The following is a 24,949-nucleotide window of genomic DNA, read 5'->3' as shown; positions in this document are numbered from 1 at the left end:
TGTGGCAAAATATGGAACTGGCAGTGGAGAAAGCATTTATTATCTGTATAACTTTTAACACAGTAACGTGAAGGTGCCTTTCAGTGTTACGTTCTGTGCAGTAGCAGGGCTGTTTGAAGACGCTCCTCGTTCTTCTCTCTTGCCCCCCGGCATCTCTACCCCTTCGCCCACCACAAGTGCCTCTTCTCTTATAGTTGTGCCACTGCCACTGTTTGGAAGGTTGGGATACAAGCTAGATCACAAAAAAGACTGATCTTAAAGAAAAACCTTGGAAACGCAGAACCTGCACTTTGACCACCATACTCAGTCTCAATGAAGTCAGGGAACTACTGGCTTCCCTCCCTCCTATCAGGACAGGCTTTTGTTACAGTTGTACTACAACAGAAAAGAATTAGAATATTTTTTTTTATTATTATTATTATTTTTCATTCTGATTGCCAGCCCCACCTTAGAAGAAAAGCAATTCAGGAACTCCTTGCCACAGCCACTGATTATTTAATATGTACGTTTCCTACTTCATCTGCTGATTTCAATTTTAAGGACAAATCTCCTTTTTGTCTTTAAAGGGGGTCAGTATTAGGAAGAGACAGAGACAGCTTTGTGCTTACACCTGAAACCCAAATGGACAAGAGTTTCTAAGAACTCTTTCTGTTGACCAACAGCTGTTCTCAGAAAACATGTCTTACCTGTCCAGTGTGGCATTTTCATGACCTCTTAGCTTGTCAATGACGGGTTGAATTCCCAGCATTAAAAACTCATATCGTAGGTGTAATCGAAACTCCAAATTGTCCTTAAAAAGTGGGGGAAAATCATGTAATTGGGTTCCAAAAGCTTTTAATTGCATTTTTTAACAAAAAAATTACTTAAAACCTCAGTTCTATGCTTTTCAACATCTTTTATGCCGGCATCAAATTCACAGGATGATTAATTCCAGTAAAGTAAGTAAAAAACCCAAACAAACCTCCTTTGCTTCTGTTTCACTTAAAAATACAGTCCTCATCTACCTACCATGAGTTCTGCATACGCAGTAAGGAGGACAGCACCCTCCATGGTGTTCCATAAAGAACAGAAGTTATTAGTGTTTGTCCTCCTAGTCCATTAGAGCTCTGCCTCCTGCTTCCAGAGGAACAGTACTGCAGTCTTCCTCCTAGTTTTTATGTTTGTTTGTCATAAAATCACCGTATACTCTGGCAAACTTGACACCTACTCAGGGGGATGTTACAGGAGGGCCACAGACAGACACAAATACATTGCCAGACAGAGCTCTTATGAGCTTGTTGACTGTTGTGGTTTAACCAAAATAAAAGAAGAGCCAATGTAACAAAAGGAACACTTTCAATGAAACAACATCAATTTAAACTATCCTCCAGACTCAAAGGGAAGTTCTGTTAATGAAAGAAAACCAACAATCTGCCCTTTCTGAAATGTCTCCCTTTGAAATTTTTAAATTTAAACGTTTTGAATTTGGCCTTGAGTCAAAACGACTTAGCATTTCAAAACATTTCTGAAGGTAAATCAAAATGTTTTCTAAAAGGCTGAAATTAATAGGTAAATGCTTTGCAGTTCTTTAAAAGACCAACAACAACCCCCCCCAAAGGAATCATTTCAGTGCAAGTAGTCTATGTTATATTAGAAGAAGCTGGGAATGAAATAATATGGAAGATATTATAAGACTGATATTAATAGTTAAGCGTTATTTTCCACAAACTATATCCACTCAGTAACACAAGATTTGTGACTTAATCTACTAACCATTTCCAAGGTAAATTTATTTAAGCATAGCATTTTAGAAGGAATTTCCAGGGCAGTGACTCACCTCACCAGCACCAGCATTCAGAACAGCGTTGATAAAGGACATGATGGCTGTTTTGAGATTTACTTCATCTCGGTATCGCCCCATGCTTCGGTCCAGCTCATTCAACAAGGTCTGAAAGAGAACAGCAGGCTGGGTTAGAGGATACAATCAAATTTCTTGCACTGTTTTCACACTGTTCATGGGATACACACGCAATCTTCTTTTGATTTTCTATATATTTGCTTAAAGAAACACTTTTTTTTAGACAAGGCTGTTAGCAATTTTGCACATGCCACGATAAACAAATGAAGAATAGTGACTGGAATAAAATGCCCACCTGATCCTAATGGGAAAAAAAAAAAAAGAAGTTTCTTTTAAAAACAAGCTACCTTTTTAATTTCTATTTTATATTTTTATCTGAGAAAAAGCAGATGCCCTTCATAGTTCTTGCCAACATGACCTAAGAAAGCAGCAGAACGATGTCCTCACTAGTCAGTTAACTCTGTATAGTGAACATGACAGGGAGTTTATACATGCATCACTGAAGTCATTTTCATTAGTTTCTTTGATCTCAGCAGGATAGATTGCACTTATGTATACAGGCAGAGAGAAGCTGCCTTTTGAGGAATAAAACCTATACCTGAACCTTGGAAGATTCCTCCTCGTTCCTTCACTTGCAACCATTTCACATGAAGCAGACAATCACCTTCCTCTTGGTAAGGCGCATTCTAGGGATTTGCAAACAACAGGAGTGTCCCCTGTGCATGCAGCTCCAAAGCTCAAAGGTGAATTACACAGCTCCACTGGAAGGGCAGTTAAGTTCCAGTTTCCTTGCTGCAGAATCATAGAACGATTTAGGTTTTTCAGTGACCTTTTTAAGACCATCTAGTCCAAGCCTTCTGCAATGGGCAGGGACACCTTCCACTAGACCAGATTGCTCAAAGCCTCGTCCAGCCTGACCTTGAATGCTCTCAATGATGGGGCATCCACAAATTCTCTGGGCAACCTGTTCCACTCTTTCACCACCCTCTTCATAAAAAAAAAAAAAAACAACAAAAACTTCCTTTTATCCAATCAAAATCTAGCCTTTTTTAGTTTAAACCCATTACCCCTTGTCCTGTCAATACAGACCCTGGTAAAAAGTCTTTCTCTGTCTTTCTTATAAGCTCCATTTCTATGTTGAAAGGCTGCTATAGGGTGTCCCCAGAGACCATATGTCCCCCTATTAACCAAATCGCAGGGGTATTTGGCATTCAGGGGGTATTAAGCACAGAAATGCTTTTGGTCTAATGTCTACGTACATCTAGATATTTCATCATAATCTTGTGAACATTTGGAGTCAAAGGAGAAAAAAGGGTAGACAAATAAAGTTGGCAGCCTGTGCCTGATATGGTCTATGTAGGATTAATTCCACTTGAATATTTACCAAAGAGGTTATATGTAGAAACTGATTAGCCATGAAAGCAACTCTACTTTAGCTTTCTGCTGATGACCATGAATCTTCTCTTCAGGATCTTCTCTGATCAGTTCATGATTCCAAGGATGATTTTCCTTACTGGAAGAGTAACAAATTCCACTTGATCTGCCAGTTCAATTGTACGCGTCTCACTCCAGCATTAAAAATAAACACCCCACACTCATATATTTGTTTTGCTGACGCATGAGAAAAGACAGGATCCTTTTTACTTTTCCCAAGAAGTTTTGGCCATAAAGGGAGAAGAAAGACAAAAATAACTTTTTAGTGTTCGGCTCAGCAGATCATCTAAATAATATTTTGAAGCTATGATGCTGAGTAAGGAAGTTGGTTTTCCTTTAGTCAGTCTTCTGTCCCTGGCTACTGAAAGTGTTCATTCATAGCAAAATCTTCCCTGTGTTAGTCATCAGCTTCATAGGTCTATCTTGTTTCCTGAAGAAAATAGACATCATCATGGAGATATGTCTCAAGAAACAGGGGGAATATCCTCCTGTGCATTCTCCAGGGAAAATAAAACCCTCCTGGCTTCATGCAGTTCCTTTGCTTGTTCTTGTGTAAAAATCTTTTGATCTGTCATTGCTGCTGACAGCTGTTCTTACATCTCAGCATAGGATGTTCACTATCAAGCAAGCTTAATTTCATGAACTCATTTTTCTTGCGTCTTCTAAATTGACCAGCTGGCATTTGCAAATGTCCTTATTCCTGGTATTTGAATTTCTATCACATCCCAGTAGGTAAGTTATGACCAAATACCAACCCTTCCTCCATTTTGTTAGAAATCAGAATAAGTCTTACATGAAAATACCTGAAATGCCCTACTGAGCCAGACTGATGGTTAGTCCAGCCCAGCATCCTGTCTCTACCCATGACAATAGGAGACCATTTAAGTCTTTAAATTCACCAACAAAACCAACTCTTCAACTTGACAAATAGGCAGAAGTGAAATAAATGAGAGAACTTAGTTCTGTTACTATCAGATTTGATGCTGAAATCCAAAGCACGTGTGTCTTCTTGGAATTACTACAGAAGCATCAAAACCAAGGATGGCTTTGCTGGTTTTCTTCGGAGGCCTCATTCCTACCATACACTCTCACATACTTTTAGGAACATGCAACAACATATCAGATACACCATCCAGACACGTTGAAGGATGCTAATGAAAGTTTTCTATCACCCATTTCAGAAGGCGGGACTAGGAGCAGAATGCAGTGGAGGCCAAGCCAAATTCAGGGCAAGAACAACAAAATCTCTGGGATATACTATGCTAATTGAAGAGCAGCACATCTTCATGCGATTCTCCAGCTTTAGAAGGAAACACTCAAAGTTCAGGCAGTTCCTAAAGATCAGAGTCTACACCCACACACTGTGGCCAAACTCCAATATCTCCAACGCTTTGCAAATGGCTGAGGTTCAAGACTTGACTTGAGCATTTCCTGTGAAAAAAATTTCACCACACCTCTTGGCAGCGAGCTCTGTGGCCTAATTGATCTTATGGTTGTAAAGGTTTTTCCTACTATTTAAGCAAAATTTTCCTCACTTAATCCCATCATTCCTCATCACTGACATCCAGCAGGGTTTCATTCAATCTGCAGCAAACCTCAAAAGGCTTTGGATGAGCCCTCAGGGGAAGAGGCAAATCAAGTGGGAATACAGGATTTAAATTTGTTCCTTGTTAGCTCCTCTACTACAACTCCAAATTGATCATATTTCTCCCTACAGATTACCGTAGGTCTGTACTGACAGTGTTTAACACAAACCAGGCCAGGGGGCTCTGGAAGGCATGCTCCTAATCTCCACCTTTTCCACTGACAATATCAAGCTTCCTTTGCTCCTTTCACCTCAAGCTTCAACATTTCTATCAGCCTTAAGGAGGAAAACAAGAGTGTTCTGCCCAAAGTGGCCCAGCTAATATTTTCATCATCATGTGAAATCAGCTCCTTTCAGGCAGTATCCGACACCAAGGTTCTCTCAAGTCTAAAACAAAAAGTCTTTCTCCCCACAGGGGTCCCCAGCTGGGTGGGTGTTTCAGATAGCAACCTAGGCTGGAAGGGCACTGGAACATCCTGATACACCTTTCTGGGCCAGTACAGCATTATGACTTTGGAACATTAATTTGACTCAAAATATGCCACATTAATAAGTACAACATGTTACAACGTCGTAACATAATGTGTTCACTCCACTGGAGAGATGAGGGGAAGCCACAGGCATAACATAATCAGAAAGGCAATAGCTTAGGGAAGAGTAAGCTTGTGCCCCTCTCACAAAAGCAATCAGTCATAAATAGGATAATGCAAGCATGAACGACACTGAAATCAGAGACTCTTCTTTCTCGGTTTTCATAGCATTTTAGAAATCTCCATCTTCACACAAAAAGCAGCTCAGAAATTCAAGAAAAAGCAACATTTTCATGGGCACACAGCGAGCCAGTGACAGAATTACAGTAGTACCAATTTTAAATACATCAGATGGAAAAGAATTCCAGCAAGGACACCAAGGGCTCGTCTTCCTAATTCCACATTTCTGCTTTGAGGGCTTATTGTCTGGCTTTCCAATGTTTTCTTTCATCTCTCTTCTTTAAGGGGCAGAGTAGAATTTGTAGGCAAAGAAGCACATTTCAAACAAAAATTAGATGAAGACAAGACAGAGCTTTTCCAGATTGCCTCAGGAAGAAGATTGAAGGCATGCCTTTATATTATTGTGGTATTTCAGTAAAGATGGAATACTCCTCTGAAGAGGACAGTTTTCAAGGAATATTTTAAAAGACGAATTGCAGACTGCCTGTTGGACATTAAAGGGAGAGTTATTCCAGGCAGAAGGGCAGCATGAAAGAAGGGTCAAAGATTAAAGCAGGCAAAGGGATCAGCTCAGGCAAGAAGTTCTGAAAATAGTGAGAAAATTCTGAAAAGTTCTGAAAATAGTGAGAAGTTCTGAAAATAAGTGAGAAAATAGGAATAGCCACAATATAAATTCAGACACAAACATAAAGTATAGAATCTTCTTGTAAGTGCCAAGACAAAGATGATCCCGATAGACCTGTGAACACACTGAAGAGCAGAGACACAGGGGGAAGTTGTAGCGCTAAAAGGCACTCAAGTGAAGACTGAAGTCTCAATAAAGAAGAGTAAGTTCTGGAGAATCCACAATAGCTTTAAAGTGACTCCCCTCTGAAGTTAAGGATTAGGTTGATAATTGCAGTCAATAGATGAAATGCTGGCAATTTAGAAAGAAGCACTATTTTACATCAGAGTTTCCACTCACAGCAAAATATAAAATTTTATTAAGTGAAGGAGATGGTCCTCCATGTTGGTAAAAGATCTATTTCCATTCATTTAAATTGAAAAAAAAAAAAAACAAACCAAAACAAACCCAAAAACATCAAAAAGGACAGACATCCTGTCCAAACTATTTCAGCACAGTTTGACTAGTGGTCTTCAGTTGGTATGACCTGGTGCACTTTAGTTAAATTAATTGGATTACAAGTGTTTATATCACTCAGGAATCTCACTGTAATTTGGACTTTGACTTTAGATACACCAGTATAAAACTGTAAGTTTCGTATTCAAATAGTAGGAGTTACAGCAGGACAGAGACAATGCAAGTTTAGTAAGAACTGCATTTTAAGTTGCAGCTTTCCCTCTCTACGAATTCAGCAGCTGATGGGTCTTCTGACTACTTTTGGCCAGCTGTGCCAGACAGCAAGAGTTGGGCTTAGAACGCTGACCAGCAGTAACTTCTGACATTCAATGAAACATGCCATGTTCTATGTTACCGTGTCAAATTCATGGTCTCTACATCACTCCACCACACTTGAGCATGTGCAAATTGGAAAAAAAAAAAAACAAACAGTGTTCCAATCTAAAGCTGTCAGCAGCAAGTTATGTACAAGCTCAAGTTTTAGGTGGTTGCCAGTAAATAACTCTGAACCTCTCTTCCTCTGTCTTACAAAGAGGAGTGGAAGCAGAACCATGCACCCCAGATTTTTATCCATCAACATGGCATTCCTCTGCAAGAAGGCAAAAAAAAAACCCAACAGTTTGTGTTGGGGAAAAGTAGATCTGGAACAGTGTTTCTTACATTTACCTCCTGATTCCTCGAAGTACATAGTGCTGGTCACCACAGATGACACGGGGAGAGTGGGGCACTTAGACTTACTGCAAGAGGGGAAAATAAATCCAAACATCTAGCATACGAAGTGCCAGCTTTCATAGATGAGGAGGGATAAATTGACAGCGAGGTGGCTGAAAGGGATGAAGAGCATTATCAGCCACTGCTGTCAGGAAGGCAACTAAAGGAAAAGCAACAATTGCACTGATGTTGTCAGAGGTCCGCATTACCTGTAAGTTATTTATTGGACATTCCAATAAAAGTGAGCTCAGTACAGTTTCCAGAAAGCCCTACACTTTTTACTTAACAAAACCCTACACTTTTTACTTCACAAGAACAGAGTTTGATTTCCAAAATGGAGAATGTGAAGTTATTCTCCTCTCAGGTATTGTGTCTCTAATTTGGCCATTGTCCCATGGAGCTAGATCTAGAGAAAGACTGAGCAGTGCCTTTACAGTTCCCAGTTTTCCTTTTTTTTCCCCTCCATTAGAATTAATCTGCAATAATGAGCCATTGAGCCAAAGGAATAAATTCCTACTCTGCGCAGTCAAAGTATGTTTCTCCTGTTCCTACAGTTTAGTTCATTTTTTATTACTTTTTACAGAAAGAATTCTCATTTCTTGGTTCTGCCAGATCCCCATTCGTGGGGGATTATATTCAATTTAACAGTGTTAGGTGTGGCCAGTCAAAGTGAACCTAAAGCTGCAAGCTCTAAACTGTTGGGCCACTTCAGCACACTGGGTGATGCTGCTAGTTGCTCAGGCTATAGAAAACACATCCCCAAAAGAGTTCAGCTTGAAACCTAAAGGATGTCTTCAGATACTTGCAAAGTTTGGGTTACAAAGATTATAACTCAGGACTAGGATAAAGAAAAAAAGGCTTTCGCTGGCTTTCATTGTACGCCACATCTTTGAAGTTTACAGGAAAGGCCCAGGACAAGCATTGCCAGCTCATCCTTTTCTAAAAAGGGCCTCCCACAGTGAAGTTCCACTGGATGCTTCTCTTGATAATGAGCTGCAAGACCGTTCTGAGACACAGGTGTGCGAGGGCAAGAAGCAAAGAGATATAACACGCTCTTTACTGACAAGTCCTAGAGTATGAGAGAATCTTCCACTAAAACATAAGGAAGACCATGACCACGTTTGTTTCATCAGCATTTAAAAAAAAACCCAGTCTCTCTGTTGGAACAAAATGACTGAAGATGGATGAGGAATGTCTCTGGACGAACCCTCACCTCCTCAAAATTAAACTCAAGCTATTGCTGAGTGTAGTGGGAAATCCCATTCCAGCATCTAGACAGAAATGTTAGAAATTGCAAACGAGAACACATCCCTTCTGCTAAATCATTTTGGGTTTTGGCTGGGTTTTTTTTGTTTTGTTTAAGAAAAAAAGAGAGAGCATCCATTTATCTTTATTTCTTTTCCCCAATGGAAAAGCGTTTTGACAAAAGCAAGCATTTATGCAAAGTACTCTGTCATGAACGTGAGAGTTGGTAAGCACCTGCAAATCATTATATGCCAGATCCCTCAAAAGCTCAGCTGTACAAGACCTGTGCTACCACACTTTGCCCAGCGACGACTTATCTCAGTTATTCAGTTAATAGCAAGCCAAGACCTCCTGCACCCCAGTCTCAGCCAGCGAACCCCACAGTGATTTCAGTTCTAACAACAAACATTGGCAGCTACTGCTCATGAGCACAGACTGTTTCTCCATTCACTTTTGCAGCTGTAAGCTCATTGTAGCCCAAAACCCACCGATGCGTTAGCCGAGGAGGAGGTGGGAGATAACGGCTGACAGAAACCAGGATCAAGGGCCTCTTAGCCCAACACTACCCTTATCATTTCACCGAAGAAACGATGGTAAATGGGTGAGGTTACCCTGAAGTTTAGGAGCTGCAGCCTCATACACACCAACAGATTCTGTTATATTGTTTTGTAAAGGTTCTTAGTTCACTAGGAGGAGGAATGTTATACAAGAAGCCAGCAGTATCCACAATAGAAGCCTGGTGATGATCTTCTCTCCTACATCAAGGTCTCTGACATCGGGTTTCCCTTCTGTGTTCTGAATGGGAGTTATCTGAGGCAACAGTTGCTAAGTGGTGATGATTCACAAGTCGATCGCTAAGTGGCAATTGAAGTGCCTCCACTGTAAATTATTTAATCCATTGTCTCCATTATTTAATTCACAACTCTTTTATTACTAAATTAAGGGCTTTAAAATCAGGACAGCGGCTCCTGGAATTCTGTGGCTTTGGTTTCTAGAGCAAAACAAATCATTACCACCCCAGAAATGCCATCAGGTTAGAGTATGAACAGATCAGCAGCTTTCATTTAAGATAGCAAACCCCGACGTTCAAGTAAAATACAAGGGATTTTAAGTTAGCATTAATGGCAAGCAATCAGGTCTTGAAAAAAAAATATCTATGTGCTGATAATCTGTTTGAGGAACTGCCTTTCCCAAAACAAAGTGAGAAATACTGTCTTTTTACTGCCTAGAAGCTTGCAACACACACACTGTAAAAATCTCTCCCTGCAGAGATTAATCATACTGGGTATTTCTGGCAAAGTATCCTCCTTGTACCTGGAATCTTGTCCTTTCTGCAGCATAGACTTGGTAGTGAAGCATGGCTTGCAAGACTTTCTTGTGACCATCTGGTACCAAACAGACAGCCCCTAGGATCTCCAGCACAGCAATCTTGGTCTTGATGTTCTCAGTTCGTAAGCTCTGAGAGATGATGTTGATACTCTCTGGATGAGCCAGGACATGAGCCCGTCCTTGGGAGTTGTTCATCAGTGCCTTGATACACCCTATAACGGATGTGTGTATACGGCTCTCTGAGGTCTCATAGTCCATGCTCTTCAGGAAGTTCAGCAAACAGCTCAGGCCATCCAGCTCGATAAACCTGGTCACAAACCTGAAAAAAGCCAGGTCGGAAAAATAAAGAAAGCAGACCAAAGATAACATATTCAAAAGATACCATATTATTTAACCCTGAATCTGTAAAAGCTGGCTAGTTTTTAGCCTGAAGTTCATAGAATTCCCAGTATTTAAGAAAACAAAACAAAACAAACAAAGAAGAGAGAAAACAGACCAGCTAATAATGGTGTGTCACAGTTTCAGGGTGATTATATTCTGTCACCTTACGACCCTACTGTTCAGTCGCTGTGGTCTTTGTTGCAGTTACCACCACCATCTGCTGTAGTCCACCCCAATAGTTGCTGCATTTTCACGGCTGAACGGATTCTTTCAAATTGCTACGTCTTACGTACATGCTAATACACACAGGATATATGTTCATACAGACTCATCACCACACTTTGAACTACCTTTTTTAGACTTAGGTCAAACTTAGCCTATACTACTCATAGGCTTCCACCTCCAGGAGCTGGGTCCACTGACAGAAGCAAACTCATTACCACAGTGTCTGTCAGCTGTACTGACTTCACACTCTGATCCCATGATATACATATGGGAACATATTATATTTTAAAGGGACACGTTCTTCAGTAAAAGCAAAGCTCCTATAATGGCCTTGGATTCATTATTTTTTTTTGTTTTGATTTTTTAGTTTTAGTTTGAAGAGGCATATTAAGGATGCAGGTCCACTGTCAGCCTGCAGTAGCAAAATGTACAGTAAAAACATCATAAATAGAGGAAATATAGAATTAATAAGCTACCAAATGACACATCAAAGCCTGAACCTCTAGTAGGACAGGTTCATTGTGACTATTGACATCACTAGAGTTCTGCTTCTACTGTATTCTGCCGTAAAATTTGCCTTTCTTCAGGTTAAGAATATGGAAACTGAGGTTCAAAACAATATAGAAGAAAGTCCTTGGAAAAGTTTAAGGTTTTGTTGAAAAGCAGGGTTAAAAAACCCAGATGGGTCAAATTAGACCACGCAGACAGCCTCTTAGACAAATCAACAGAAAAGGAAGTAATTATGTAAGTTAGTTCAAACCAATCATTCTAGCAATGTTTCATTTAGAGTTCCCAGGCTTAAAAAATGGGGATTCAAAGATACGAAAAGGGCTGCAAATAATTTCTCTAGATAGCTTTGTTTACATCCTGCCTCCTCTAACAGGTTGTTCAGGTAGGTGCACTTTTCAGAATGCCTGAATGCATAACCACGTGTATTATATTTGAATTTTCAGTCTACCAACATGTAAACCAACGATAATCTGTTCATGACCACACTCTAAACAGCATAATGCAGGAAGACACCTCAAACAAATGAAAAGGTTGTGTAACAAACCACCTGTGTAACAAATGAAAAATACCAAAAGTCTGTGGCATTGGGCTCTTACCCAGCCCCTCTTTCTCCCTGTTGAATACTTCCTAATGTACTGTCTTTCTCTTCCCTGTCCTTAAGTGAGATGCTGTTCCTAATATTCATCAGTAACGGAAGCACCATACTGAGACTGAATTTCACTTGTCTCTGTTCATGTCTCTGCACTAGTAAGACAAACCTGAGCCATACTTACACATATCTCCTGGATAATATGGACTTGACATATGAATGGTCTTCTGGTGGTTACATCCCACACCACACAGGAATTTTCAGGGCCTACCTGAAAGTTATGCTCACAATGCTGACAGATTTTCCAACTACCAGCTTATTTGGGCCAGCAGTTTGACCAGAAACATGGCAAAGCCTGGTGCTTTCAGCAAAGCGTCAGTCTGAGGTTTGGGGTTTGTTCAAAATCGAATTTCAAAGTGAATATCAGAGCAAGGGCAAGCACACGCAGGAACATGTATGCACCAAAAACGAAAAGAAGGTCTAGCTGAACCCTGCTAAGACAACCTGCCAAGTTTCACACAGGTCTGCACATTGCACATTCTTTGGATGCATCATCTTGTCTACCCTAACAAATCACAGAGGCAAAAGCCCCTCTCCCTCTGCCTCCAGGCCAGCAAGGGGGATCAACGTTGTGAAACAGGAATTTGGTAAGTCACTCAAAGCAGTTTGTTATTTAAACTAATTATAGAAAGATTAAAACATAGTTCAGTTTCTGTAATGAATTGAGCTGCTAGCATGCCAAAGATGACTGAAATAAGTGCATTCATGGCTAAAAGAGTTGCTGCTAGGGATGTATTTGGAACCAAAATAAGCACAAACCCAAGGTGGTACCAAACAACATGATGCAAATGACTTCTGAGCATTTCTCTAACTCTGAGCCTCCAGGTCAGAGTTGCTCTTTGCCTCTACTATGGAGGGACTAGTTTAAATTCCCCTTCTCCTCCTCATGTCCAAAGTTCACTTCTATGAATCCATTCTATATTTTAGCTATTCCCTCCATCTTTTAGGGGAGGAAAAAAAAAAAAAGGCATAAAGCACAGAAGTTTGCTGTTTTCAGTTTCAGGGCTGAGGGAAGACTTAAGAAGGATATCTTTCTGAAGATACAGAGCTCTGCTGACAAAAGAAAGCATCCTGAAGAAGCAGCTGAACAAAGGGTGCCTCAAACATACCTTTGGGTGGAACACCTGGCCTTACGACAAGACATACAAGGCACTACAACCTTCATGTATTTTAGCATGCTCTAATGACCATGTGAAAAAAATAAAATGCACAAAAGTCACATTGTCCCAATTAAGTACAATCCCTCACTAAATTCACTGGCAGAGCAATTTTTTCTAGGACTGTTTGGATGAGATCACTCCAAAACTGAGGCATGTGCAGTGGTGTGTGTCACAGACCTTGATTAATGACATAATTTAAAACAATGTCGGGATTTTCCTGTACTCTTCCTAGTCCAGAGAGCAAACAGTAAGCTGCATTACTCAATAAGAAGCAAACCAAGTACCTTCCCATTTCAGCTGACATCAGAAGCAGGAATCAAATTATGATTTTCACCTCCCTTTTCCAAAACACTTAGTTCCCTATTCTCCGGAAAAGCCAGAAATCATGCAAGAGGGAGATAAAGAAATGGCAACAGCAGTTTCTGGGCCCACAGACACTCTCAGTATGAGGATTTCCTTGGTGCGGGGAGGTAGGTGTGTAAAAGTCTGCACAGGAGAGAAAAAGAAGCGGGAGTTTACCTGACAGGCTGAGCGCCATAATCCTCCCACTGGTGCTTATGCATCTGTAGGTCTGTAAGCAGGGATGTGTGCGTGTGTGTGTGTCCAAAAGCAAACCAAAATAAAGCACCTTCTTCCTCAAAACATACGCCATGTGTAACTGCCATCCTATACATCCTGTACGCTGCAAAGTAAGGTCTTGTTCTAGACTGGAAGGTGTAAAGTTAAGCATATTTGCCAAAGCATTCTGGCTAACACATTCAAAAACTCAAGTGTAAATAAAGCAGGGTATGTTTTAATAGGTGCTAAACAAGCAAATTAAAGCCTAACCTCACCTCAGACTCTCACTTGACCAGTTTAGCACACTTTAAAAGGCAGGGCGCCTCTTAGCCTTTCAAGTTTTAGAGGGTGCTGATCAGAACGAGTTAGCTAGCTCTAATAACAAACCTTTCATCCAAACACAGACGCAGCGGCCTAAGAGCTAATGACCCACCGATGGATTCCAAGAGCACGGGGAGGGGGGGACACAGCCTCCCTGTGAGGCTCGATCCCGCTCAGGAAAGGCAGAAAGCTCATATGCTGTGGGTGTGCAGAGAGCAGGATATTCCCACCCTGTTAACAGCCAAGGCTACACTTCCCTGAAGCACCACTTTTTGAATCAGGGGGCACACATAACCCTGACAACTACTGAGCGGCTGAAAAATGCAGCATAATGGATTTTGCTTGCTGGATGCATAAATTATCATCTCCAGTATGCACTTGAATGCAACATGGCTAAATCAAACAAAAAAAAAAATCAGGAGGTAAATCTGCATTAAACAAAAGGAGAAAAGGAGACAGCAAAGGGAGTTAGTGATGATTCAGACTAAAGGAGGTATTTTTCTGGGGATTCAAAAAGTTATTTTTTTTTTCCAGTCCCTTGTAGGTTTTTACTTTTGCTGCACTTCTGAACCTCCATTTTTAGGCACTAAAGTACCAAAAGAAAAGCTCTTCTCTCACTGCTTCTGCCCAACAGTTTGTCATCACACTTGTTTATAGTCATAAGTTCTTACAAACCTAAAAAAAAATGTTTTCTTACAAGATACAGATGTGGGTTTTTTTGTTCTCTAAGGCTGGGTTTGTTCCTGCGTGCTGGGACATAACCTGCCTTTATTATTTCAGGGCAGCTCCTAAATACCAGAGCAAAATGCACTTGCTCAAAGGGGGACAACTAGCTGCCCAGTGATGCTTCTATCTCTTTGCTCCAAAGAGGAGAGGAACTTGAGTTTGGGTAGGTCTGCTTCAGTTCTTGTTGCTGTTAAAACCGTTGGGTTGGAATAGAGGCACAGATCAGCTCCATCACTCTGCGTTTTCTACTAGAAGAGACACAGTTCTCCAGTAAAATAAAATACAGAGACAAACACATGCATTTTTCTTCTTTTGATTCTTCTAGATCAGAGAATTCAAGCAGAGGAACCTATTGGTGAGCTGTCAGAGCCCCTGTGTGCCCTGCCATCATAAATGAATTCCAGACAGTTCATCCTGTGTGAATTTAGGTCTCTATTTTCTTCAGAGGCCTGATGAACAGCAGTGGCAAGGAAAATAGGATTTGATGTCCAAATTCAGCTAGAAAGACTAGTATTTTGAAGGCTTGGGTATCATACTGCTTATGAGAGGGATTTCATGGAGCCGAGGGCCTCTCTACTGCAACCTTTCCATCAAGAAGAAATTGGCTTGTTGATCAGGTGTTGGCATGCAGCCCATTTGGCAGCTAACAAATTGAGTCGCTGGAAATTAGTTGAGACATAGGACTTAACTCAAAATTTGGCTTGGCTTAACTATTTAAAAAAAAAAAAAAAAAAGCCCCACAACCATCGCCAGCGATTTAGAAGAGAACACTTTATAGGGCAGCTCATAGATGCTTGTACTGAAGCTTGTTAGGGTTATTATAAACAGACGAAGCAACAGGCTGTTGTCAAGGGGATCCAGCAGAAGCAATATAGGTCTGAGAAGGAAAGCCTCGCAAGGCTTTGAGCAAAAGACATTTCTCTTTCTTCTTCTCTACTGCCTTGCTCTCCAACAAGGAGGCCGGGCTGTCCTATTCAAAATGACAGAGCAGACCAACTCATGGTGGCCACCAAAGTGCTTCAGATGGACATAGCAGAGAGGCCTTGCTGCTGTGCCTGTGCTCAATGAAAGCTATCACTTTGACAAAGTAAGCATCAAGCCAGCTCCACATGAATGCCATGCAGTTGCTACACCAAGATTTAACAGCACAAGACTTTGGTTTAAAATCCTTGTGAGAGCTGGGCGTTGGGCAGTTGTCTTGGCTTCCACTTTAACATGAAGTCCAGATGCATTTCACCTTGTTCTCTGCTTTAGGACAGTGACAGACAGGATCAAACAGTCACTTATCCCCTTGGGCGAGGTCTCAATACAGGCCACTGTTTCTCCACTTCCATGTTAAAAGCACGCACCCTACCCACATGCTGAAGTTACTAAAGCTTGAGGAATCTTTATGCCTCAGGGGAGAATCAGAATCTGGCTTTGTGCTGTCTCACAGACTGTCACAACAGGAGGTAAAAACCTGAGGTTTAAGCTGATGTGTTCTACCTGACACCTGCCGTGAGGTGAGCAGCTGCACACAGACAACCTTTTCAACATCATGAAGAGAAGAAGCACAATCAGCACTGAGCTCTACAAGAAGTGCCAGAAATACCTTCACTTCAAGTCAAAGTAACCGCAATACAAATTCTTTGAGCTATTTTTCGGGGGTTGATTTTATTATTATTTAATTAATTCATTCGGTTTGGTTAGGTGTGTCATCGTCATCTCTTGTGTCATGTCCCCCCCCCCCCAAAAAAAAACCCTCCAAAAATCAAACCTGTTTACTTAGGCATTGCAGAAGCTCTTTGAAACTATGACTTCAGTATAACGTGGATGCAAATGCATTTGGCCTGTTTTGGGCCCAATACAAAGACATTCAGAAACTTTTTGAGTGAGTATTTCCTGAGACCGTACTGACTATAGTTATTGCTTCTACACAACCCTCTTCTAAGTGTTAAATGGAAAAAGTTTCTATGCTAGTTAGTTTGCTATTGTTCAGAGCTTTGCCCCCAGTAAAACAAAGATGACCTTACTTTCAAAGACACAGTACACAATAAAGTCTCTTAACATTTCTCTACATCACAGCTACACATAGAACAGGAAGGATGCCAAACCAGGCGATGTCAGATGGATTAGGTGCTTTGTACCAAACTCTTCACGTTACTAAAGATAAGGGGAAGCTTTGCCCAACGTGAATCAAATTACATGGGATGTTCGTGGGCTATGAAGTCTAAAATCCATTCTTCATAGCCATTACGTGTGTTTGCACGTATCTGCCACAGGTTTTTCACAGCAGGCTTTGTCTTCTGTATTCCTGAAGCTACATGTGTGCCCTCCCAACTAGCCAGGCTCAGATCAGGGACCGTAGGGCTCTGTGGGTTGCCTGAAATATCAGAGAGGCTTGTGCGAGATGAGACAATGAGGTTTCTGTCCTTGCCACTCTTTCCCGTGTCACATCTGACCACGGGGAGGCAGTGAATTGTGATGAAAGACGAACAACATTACCTCATGGGCTGAGTCCGCAGAGCTGTCTTCAAGTCTTCAACGATTTTATTTTTCATTTCTGTTTCCTCTTCGTCGAAAGCATACAGAGTCTGCATCTGTTCAGAAAAGAAGATGACAATCAGGAAAGCTCGGGCTGCCTGGAAGCTAAGAAACAGGCTGGGAATTACGAATAACAACTATCCCATCAACCCATGCAGAGGTGCCTGCCGACCTCTCACCAGGGAAGCAGTGCCTCAGCTACAAAACTGAATCCAGATGAGGCTGCTCATGTGGACTGGCAACAGCACACCACTTGGCCACACTGGCTAAACTAGGGCTCTCAGATTACCCCCCAAAAATCCTATTTGCTGGTATGCCCTCAGAAAACTGCACCTAATTCGGAACAGTGATCTGCTGTGGTGATCTATGGATACACGAGGCAAAGTTTGTAGGGAGAGATAATATCTTTTATTAGACTGACATGGCTGGAGGGATTTGTGGGCAAGAAAAGAAGAAAAAAAACCCCAGATTTGTGTGTCAGGTTTCAAAGCATAAAAGCTTTTTCATCAAGTGACTAAACAGCCTCCAAGTACCCTGAATTACAGTTTGTGTACATACAAGTTTGACTTTTCTTCCCCACACCAAGTATATCACCTGTTTTAAGGTACTGATTTTTCCCTATACACTTTGCCCTTGTTAATTAGGAACATTTACTGCAAAAAGCTGGAGCATCATAAAATTCCTGTCCCTGTCTTTTAACAAGTAAACTGAAGCACATGGAGACTGGATTTTCCCCCAGTGTGCAGCTTGAGATAACTAGAACTTGCAGTCAACTGGAACTGAAGATGCTGTGGGTCACTGTAAATTATGGTGAGAGATGATGAGTGGAATACATGCAAAAACCGAGGTTCTCAAAGTCAGACAATGCCATTAAAAAAAAAGTGGTACGTCAGGAAAACAGGGTTCCAGATCCACACTCAGCACCATTGCAACCTTGTGATGAGAAGCAAGACTCTTCAGTGCCCATCACACAGACCGTTCAGGGTCACAACTTCAACGTGTGACCTTTTAACAAGTCAAGCCTCAATGCTGGAAATTCTTAGCCTATAGCTATGCCTTCTTAGTTGCTTTAATTGTAAAATGGAGAGGGTAAATGACTCTCTTATTGGCAGGACTTCTCAGGGATATCACTCAGTGGTATCTGGACAGCAGCTCTGAACCCCTTCTCAAATGAATAACCCAATTAAACTAGTATCATCTCTCAGGGATGTGATATACCTCTCTCTGGTGGAATCTGAGTAGCTACAACTATGGACCATTACAGCAAAATATTTAAATCTTTATTTTACTGTTTAGCAAGCACCAAAGAAAACCTTCCTCTCACTGGAACTTCCTTTAACCTCCCCCCGCCTCCAGCCCAACACCTCACTTCCCTTGGAAGTGCTCCCACGTTGCTTGCTTTTGCAAACCGTGTGGTGCCAACACATGTCAGATCCTGAGGGTGGTCACTTGGCCACATGCCCTTGCTGTCTTATGCTGAACAGCTGGCACAGGGAGATGTGTTTAACTCTAGGGGTCCTCTCTCTGATCCACGCTAAAGTCAAATTCACTCAGTAACAGAGCAAGCTATTTCCTGCCCTAATGGAATGACAGAGCGCTACTGATGGAAAATGAGCTGATGATGTTTTATCTTTTGCCAGCATCCCCCGACAGCCAGAAACATAAATTGAAATGCTTAAGCCAAGCCGTATATGATCCCCCTCTTTGAAAAATAAACACAAATCCTGAGCAGGCATTATGGAATCTCAACGGCAAAGTCCTGGGGTGTGATTTGGGGCTTGGTTTGTATTTTCTTGGGTGACAGCCCATCTGGTCATCTTTCCTTTGGCCCATGAATGCTCGGTTGAAAGCCTCCCCATCTCTCCAACGGCTTAATTTTTCCTCTGGGCCGTTGTGGGGGGAAAGCAAATGGATGGTAGGAAGGTGCTCAACAGTATTTCGTTCAGAGTGAAAAAGGCCCATTTCCAAATGAAACAAATACAAATAATCCTGCCTTTACAACGGAGGGTGATTATAGAAAACCCCTTTTCTAAAGCTGCAGGCAGCCAAGAGCCCTTCATTTCTCACTCCTGTGCATGGCCAGGAATCCAAATCCTCATGCCCTCTCTAAAGACAGCCTGGTCACGCGTTTGCATTATGAAATAGCTTTCTCGGCAAGACTTATAGAAAACATAACTGTCCCTGGGAGACAGAGAGGAGGGAACTGTCATTATTTGAGGCTGGATTTCATTACTGTGGCTGACTGATGAATTGCTTTCCTGAACTGCAAACTGCACTCGAGGACTAACATCTGCTGTGCTGAGGATGCAACTAGTCCCTATCAGTTAACCAGACGTACCGGGAAGAGTGAGCAAAATAGTGCCAGGTCCTTACCCGGTCCCTCAAAAGTGGTGTACATAAGGCTGTTTTTTTACAAGCATATTTTGCATATTTAAAGTTTTCTAAACTAAGTGCATCATCCAGGAAAGTACAGCATCTAGTTACTTGATTTGTCAATTCAAAAAAAAAAAAAAAAAAAAAAAAAAAAATCACAAATTTGTGAAAACAATCATTCACATGAAATTTTACGTGTAAAACTTCAAGTAGTCCCAGAAATTACTTTTGAAAATTTGGCTCCATTTAAAATGAAATATCTCAGTTTTGTTAAAAGCACAGATTAATTCCCACACCTTATCCTAATGGCTAATCATTCCCCTAAACTGATGAGAAGGAAAATACTGGGCCATAATGACAGTATGGGTGAGAAAGAGAGAAGAAAAAAAAAAAAAAAGAAAAAAAAAGGGCATGAACTAGCATCAGCAATGCACTGTATGATGCACCTAGTCTTACTTAACAGTCTTACACAAATTAAATGAAAAAAGAAAGCAGCAAATAGAATAAGAAGTAAAAAAGCAACTGGATATTCTGATTTCTTATTATAGTCCAAGCTCTTTCTTTAGATCTTGTCTAAAATCATAACTAACGGAGATATTATTGAAATCACTTCCAGTTCATAAACAAATACAAGTAAAATTAAAATAAAGATCTGACAAAAATATATTGTATTTCATGCCTCCTATCACATACCTAGGCAATACTACTTTCTTCAAAGAAATCAAGTCAGTTGAAATTCAAGGTGCACCACATCTTTAACTACATTAAGGCTGAACTAAGAGAATAAACTATGAATCATAAACCATAAATGGATGTAACTTAAAGAACCTGAACTTTTAGGCAAATCAGTTTTCAGTAACATAGATGTCACCATCAACCCAGATGGAGGAGAGAGCTACCATCCACCTGCTAAATTCTGCTGAAAGATACATATTTTTAACATCCTGTGAAGCTGCTCTGCCCTGAACAAACGCTTTCAGAGTCAAGGAAGAGGGCTCAGTTACAGCTGTATTTATTAATCTTGACCCCTGTCTCATACTCTCGCCCGAGCCATCTCTCCAGAAAAGCTGGATCCGCAACTGCTGTTCACCTGAAAGTCTCTCTGTGGAAATGCACACACAGCCAAGCTCATAAAAGCAACACGGTGCTGTCAGAAATTCTCCTCCCCAGTAAAACGAGGGCTGTGTTTATTTGTGCTGCCAAGCAGACAGTATCATGGGGTGAGGAGGGCAGGGGGAGCACAGGGAGGTTTCTTTGCATGAGATATTAACAGGGCAGCTGCTCCGTTTTTAAGAAGAGAAGTTTTGTGTGTTGGTGAATCAGCAGAAGATGACAATGGTCTTGATAATGGAAATGGTCTCTAACTGTGGACAATCACTGTCCACAATCACCAGGATTATTTATAGCATGTAGACATCAGAGGACTGGGCAAATTTAGAGGCTTCTCTTTCTGAATTAGACATTATTAGCAGCTGTCCTCTTTCTCTTAAGGAACAGTCTAGAAAACAGTCTACCAGTGATCTACTTGGCCCCCTCCTTTCAGTCAGGCTACCTGAAGGATGGGAGGGTCCCTCCACAGGAATTGCACACTACAGACAAGTAAAGAGATCCAGGTTTATGACAGTTTTACGCCCTTGTGAGAACTGGGTTTAAATACTATTAAACTCTAAGAAGTCACAGCAACAGAAACAATGGTGGGAACAGAGCTGTGCCTAAACCGCGTGGCTTCTTGAACTGGATCAGGAATCTGTGACCTAAAGTGCTTCCTAACGCAGTGGTCTAAGGTTACAAGTAGGGAATGTCAAACATGTCAGGAATCACCACACTGCTCTCAAGCGTAATCTATGAGGGGCAGATATGATGAGTAACATTGCAGCAGGTCTTCTGAGAAAACGATCCTGGAGCACAGGGGCCTTGGCCTGCTGAAATCCTCAGAAAGATGCTTAATGATATCAGCAGGATAAAGGTGCCATTTCCATTTTGTCAGCGGGCAGGAAGAACTTTTTTGCCAAGCTAATATCTGAAAGAGAACTTCATAACTAAACAAAACATACAGAAAAAGATGGGAGTGCCTCACGTAAAAAGATTCTTATGCAGTTAATTCACAGGCGATGCAAAGATTAAAAAACCTCCAGGACTTAAGGTATTTTAAACTAACACTTCTGTGATTATTGCTACCTTTTCAACTCTAATAGTTCTTGCAGTATTTCTAATTAAAATATTGCAATACCTGATAGTGCCCAAGAGACACAAACTAAAATAGACTAGACAGTGTCAGGAAGCAACATGAAACATGTTTTTCTTTCACTACTTCTGAGCCAACTCCACTTGGATGCAGTTTAAAAAAAAAAAAAGTTTTAAAACCCCACCACTAAATTTAGGACTGAAATTATAAGGGACCCAAAATAACCATTTGGAAGTTAAGAATCTCAGCGGTCTAAATAATAATGAATAGAACATGTCTTTAAAAGTGTGTTGGAGCTGGTTCTCAGCTGTATTACTCCAGTTTTCCACTGATACAATTCCTGTGAAATCAAGTCAACTCAGTTTCACCTGCCTGAAAGTGAAGCAACTAAGTGGTAAATCAGAAGGATGGGTTTTAACCCCAGTGTGTCTTCTCAACACTTCAACCCTAAGAGTAAATCATGAGGCTTGAAGCCAAATAAGAGGTTATCAATCATTCAGCGCTGAGGCATGCAAACAACGTTACCGGGGCTGGTGTTTATTGGTGCTCCTAAAACATGTTTAAAATTAGAAACATAGGCCAAAACATAATCTCATTCCATGGAACTGCTCCAGATTTACAACAGTGGCGTGTACATTTTCATTCCAGGTTTACATCAAGATCATTTAAAGCCTAATCCAAAAGTCACTGCAATCAATGGAAAAACTTTCAGTAGATTCAAGAGGCCTTAGATCAAATCCTACCAGAAGTATTTGGCTTAGTGACATCGCAAGGTTTCACACTTCTTTTTCTCCTCAATGGCCCTTGTAGAGCAAATTTGTTCAGTCAGGAAGTCAAAGCACAGCGCCACGCCAGTCACAAAAGCTCCATCTCTTTTCTCAAAACAAGTCCATATCCTTTCTATAACATTACTCTGCCCCAAGAAAATCTGGCATGATGGAAGGTGATCGTTTTGTCTATTCAGGACTCACAGTAGAAAGCAGTTTTTCTTTTACCTTCCTACAGTGAGTTACAATAACTTGTTAATCTTTGCTTTTCTACTGAGCGGGACATATTTCACCATGAGAAATGTATCGGTATTGACACATTTAACATCCATTAAAGCATTATTTTTATGAAATTATTTTATAGCTCATAATCACGATACAAAAGGTGCAGAGAAGCCTTTAGAAATCAAACATAAATGCATAAGTAAACAAACAAGGTGTGCTACCTAAGATGCTAGGAATGGAATTCTATGGTCACTTCAGCACAACTGCCAAAATCAGTCATTGCACATGAATAAGTGGAGGCAAAATCTGACTATAAAAATCAGTAATAAAAGGATCAAATTTCAAAATATAAGATCTACCAGATCAAAGGAGATCAGTGGACACTATATGCAGGTGTTCTGCTTTTGCTAGGGACCAGTTCTACTGGATGCTTCAGAGGAAGAGAAATATTATACAGCTATTGAACAAGGACGATTGAAAATTTTTCCTCCAGTATCAACAAAACAAGGCTTTACCTAGTTTTCAAATAGTTGCTTTTCTGTTATCCTCTCAAATTTTCATTCCAGAATCTAATTGGATTGCCTTCAGCGCTCGGTATTACAGAAATAAAACCTGCAAATGCTTATGGTGCTTTCCAATCTATCCTTCTGCCAGAGAAGGGCTCTTTCTTAATACACATACTCGTCTTCTTTCAGAAGTCCTATTATAAATCAGTCATGCATTTGGGCTAACACTGCTCTCCTTTGGGGATTTCTTCCTAAAGAAACACGTCTCCACGGTAGGAAATCTTCCCTGCTTTGCAAGAGAGGTAACTTACTGCTGCCATGGAATTGATGCGGTCAATGTAGTAATCTGGCCAGCTGGTAGCAAGCTTATTAGGATCTTCTTGTTCCTGAAACAGAAAGTTAAACAAGGTTACACAAGGAGCCTTGACAGGATGAAATGCCACTGTAGAACCACCCGGGATTCTTCACTGCGCTGCCCTTTATTGTGGTATCTCCCCCAATATTCTTGTATAATGCAGAGAGATGTGTGGCATTTATTACAAACATTTCTGAAAGTGTAATGTTAGTGCTGTCACCATGGTGTGTCAGACAAAAAGAATCCCTTTCAGCTAAGGTTATTAAACACAGAATAATAAAGTTTGATGGAGACACAGTTATCTTTGGCATCTAAGCGTCAAACCTTCATCCCTTAAACATACTATGTTTCCAAGTGGAAGGATAGCCCATTTACAGATAACAGGTTTACATTTTGTAGCTTCATATTGGCAGATCTTATAAATTATTTTGCCTCTCTATTGCTAGAGTGATGGTGGGATTCATCAACAAGGGGTTTAATAGCTGCTATGGAGGAAAAAGAAAAATCAAGCCAAGGAACGTGAAAAGAAGCCAAAAGACTGCCTCATTTTGACATGATAAACCAGAAAGAGATTTAGACTGGACGCTGGGAAGCATTTCTTTACTGAGAGGGTGGTCAAACACTGGAACAGGCTTCCCAGAGAGGTGGTCAATGCCCCAAGCCTGTCAGTGTTTAAGAGGCATTTGGATAATGCCCTTAGTAACAGGTTTTAGCTTTTGTTCAGCCCTAAAGTGGTCAGTTGGACTAGATGGTCATTGTAGGTCCTTTCCAACTGAAATTGTCTATTCCATTCCATTTAAGCACAGTCTTAGAACATCTGAAGGAAGAGAACAGCATCCCCTCAATTACAGTAGAAGCAGTATTAATTCTTCTACCCTTACCTCCCGAATAATCCACCTGAAATCACCTTCACCAGACTAAGATCAACCAAACTCAACTTCTAAGAGAAGATCTACCCCTACTTAGGAATCAATTCTTTCTTTTTCACTGGCTGCTCAGTGGAAATGAGATTTCTTTCTAATGAATCTATTTATTTCTAGATAAGTGTAACAGTCACCAGCAAAATGAGGATTGGTTCCTAGGGTCCTAATCTCCCACTATAAACTACAAATATCTCATACTAAGAATCCTAGTGTATGATAAGAGGTTGAACCCCTTGACTCATCCTAAGTATGTCCAAAGATGTCTGAAGACCATGTGGATCTCACCAATGTTGTCTGTGTATGAATGCTTAGTCATACGAGAAAAGTTGCTCTGGAAGACACAGAACACTATTAAATATGTAGGTCTATCAGAGTGCCTCAGCCATTCCAGAACTCCTTGGTTTAGAGGTGAGAAATAGCTCTGCATGGTCCCTGCTCACAAGTTGCTGCCAGGCTACACACCATCACATAGCAACAATTCCGCACAGAATCTTCATATTTAGAAGTAAAAACAAAATAATGACTGAGACTTGGATCTTTCCTTCCCTCTCTTCATTCCACTGGTCTTTCATCATGTAAATGAAATCAGTA

General features: G+C 40.9%; 1 protein-coding gene across 3 annotated transcripts in view; it reads right to left on the bottom strand.

The window, feature by feature from the left end:
* Positions 1 to 24,949, bottom strand: part of DAAM2 (dishevelled associated activator of morphogenesis 2) — a 119,921-nt gene that overhangs the window by 52,950 nt on the left and 42,022 nt on the right. For all 3 annotated transcript variants that reach the window (XM_086460552.1, XM_086460553.1, XM_086460554.1), the window contains exons 3-7: positions 23,392 to 23,466; positions 16,986 to 17,080; positions 9,957 to 10,290; positions 1,817 to 1,927; positions 687 to 790 (exon numbers count right to left, since the gene is read on the bottom strand). In XM_086460552.1, coding sequence (XP_086316678.1) covers positions 687 to 790; positions 1,817 to 1,927; positions 9,957 to 10,290; positions 16,986 to 17,080; positions 23,392 to 23,466 — 719 coding nt within the window. The remainder of the gene's footprint in view (positions 1 to 686; positions 791 to 1,816; positions 1,928 to 9,956; positions 10,291 to 16,985; positions 17,081 to 23,391; positions 23,467 to 24,949) is intronic.

Source organism: Leptosomus discolor, chromosome 2 (genome assembly GCF_034619465.1).
Source record: "Leptosomus discolor isolate bLepDis1 chromosome 2, bLepDis1.hap2, whole genome shotgun sequence".
Classification (NCBI taxonomy): Eukaryota; Metazoa; Chordata; class Aves; order Leptosomiformes; family Leptosomidae; genus Leptosomus; species Leptosomus discolor.
This window is presented reverse-complemented; position numbering and strand designations above follow the sequence as displayed.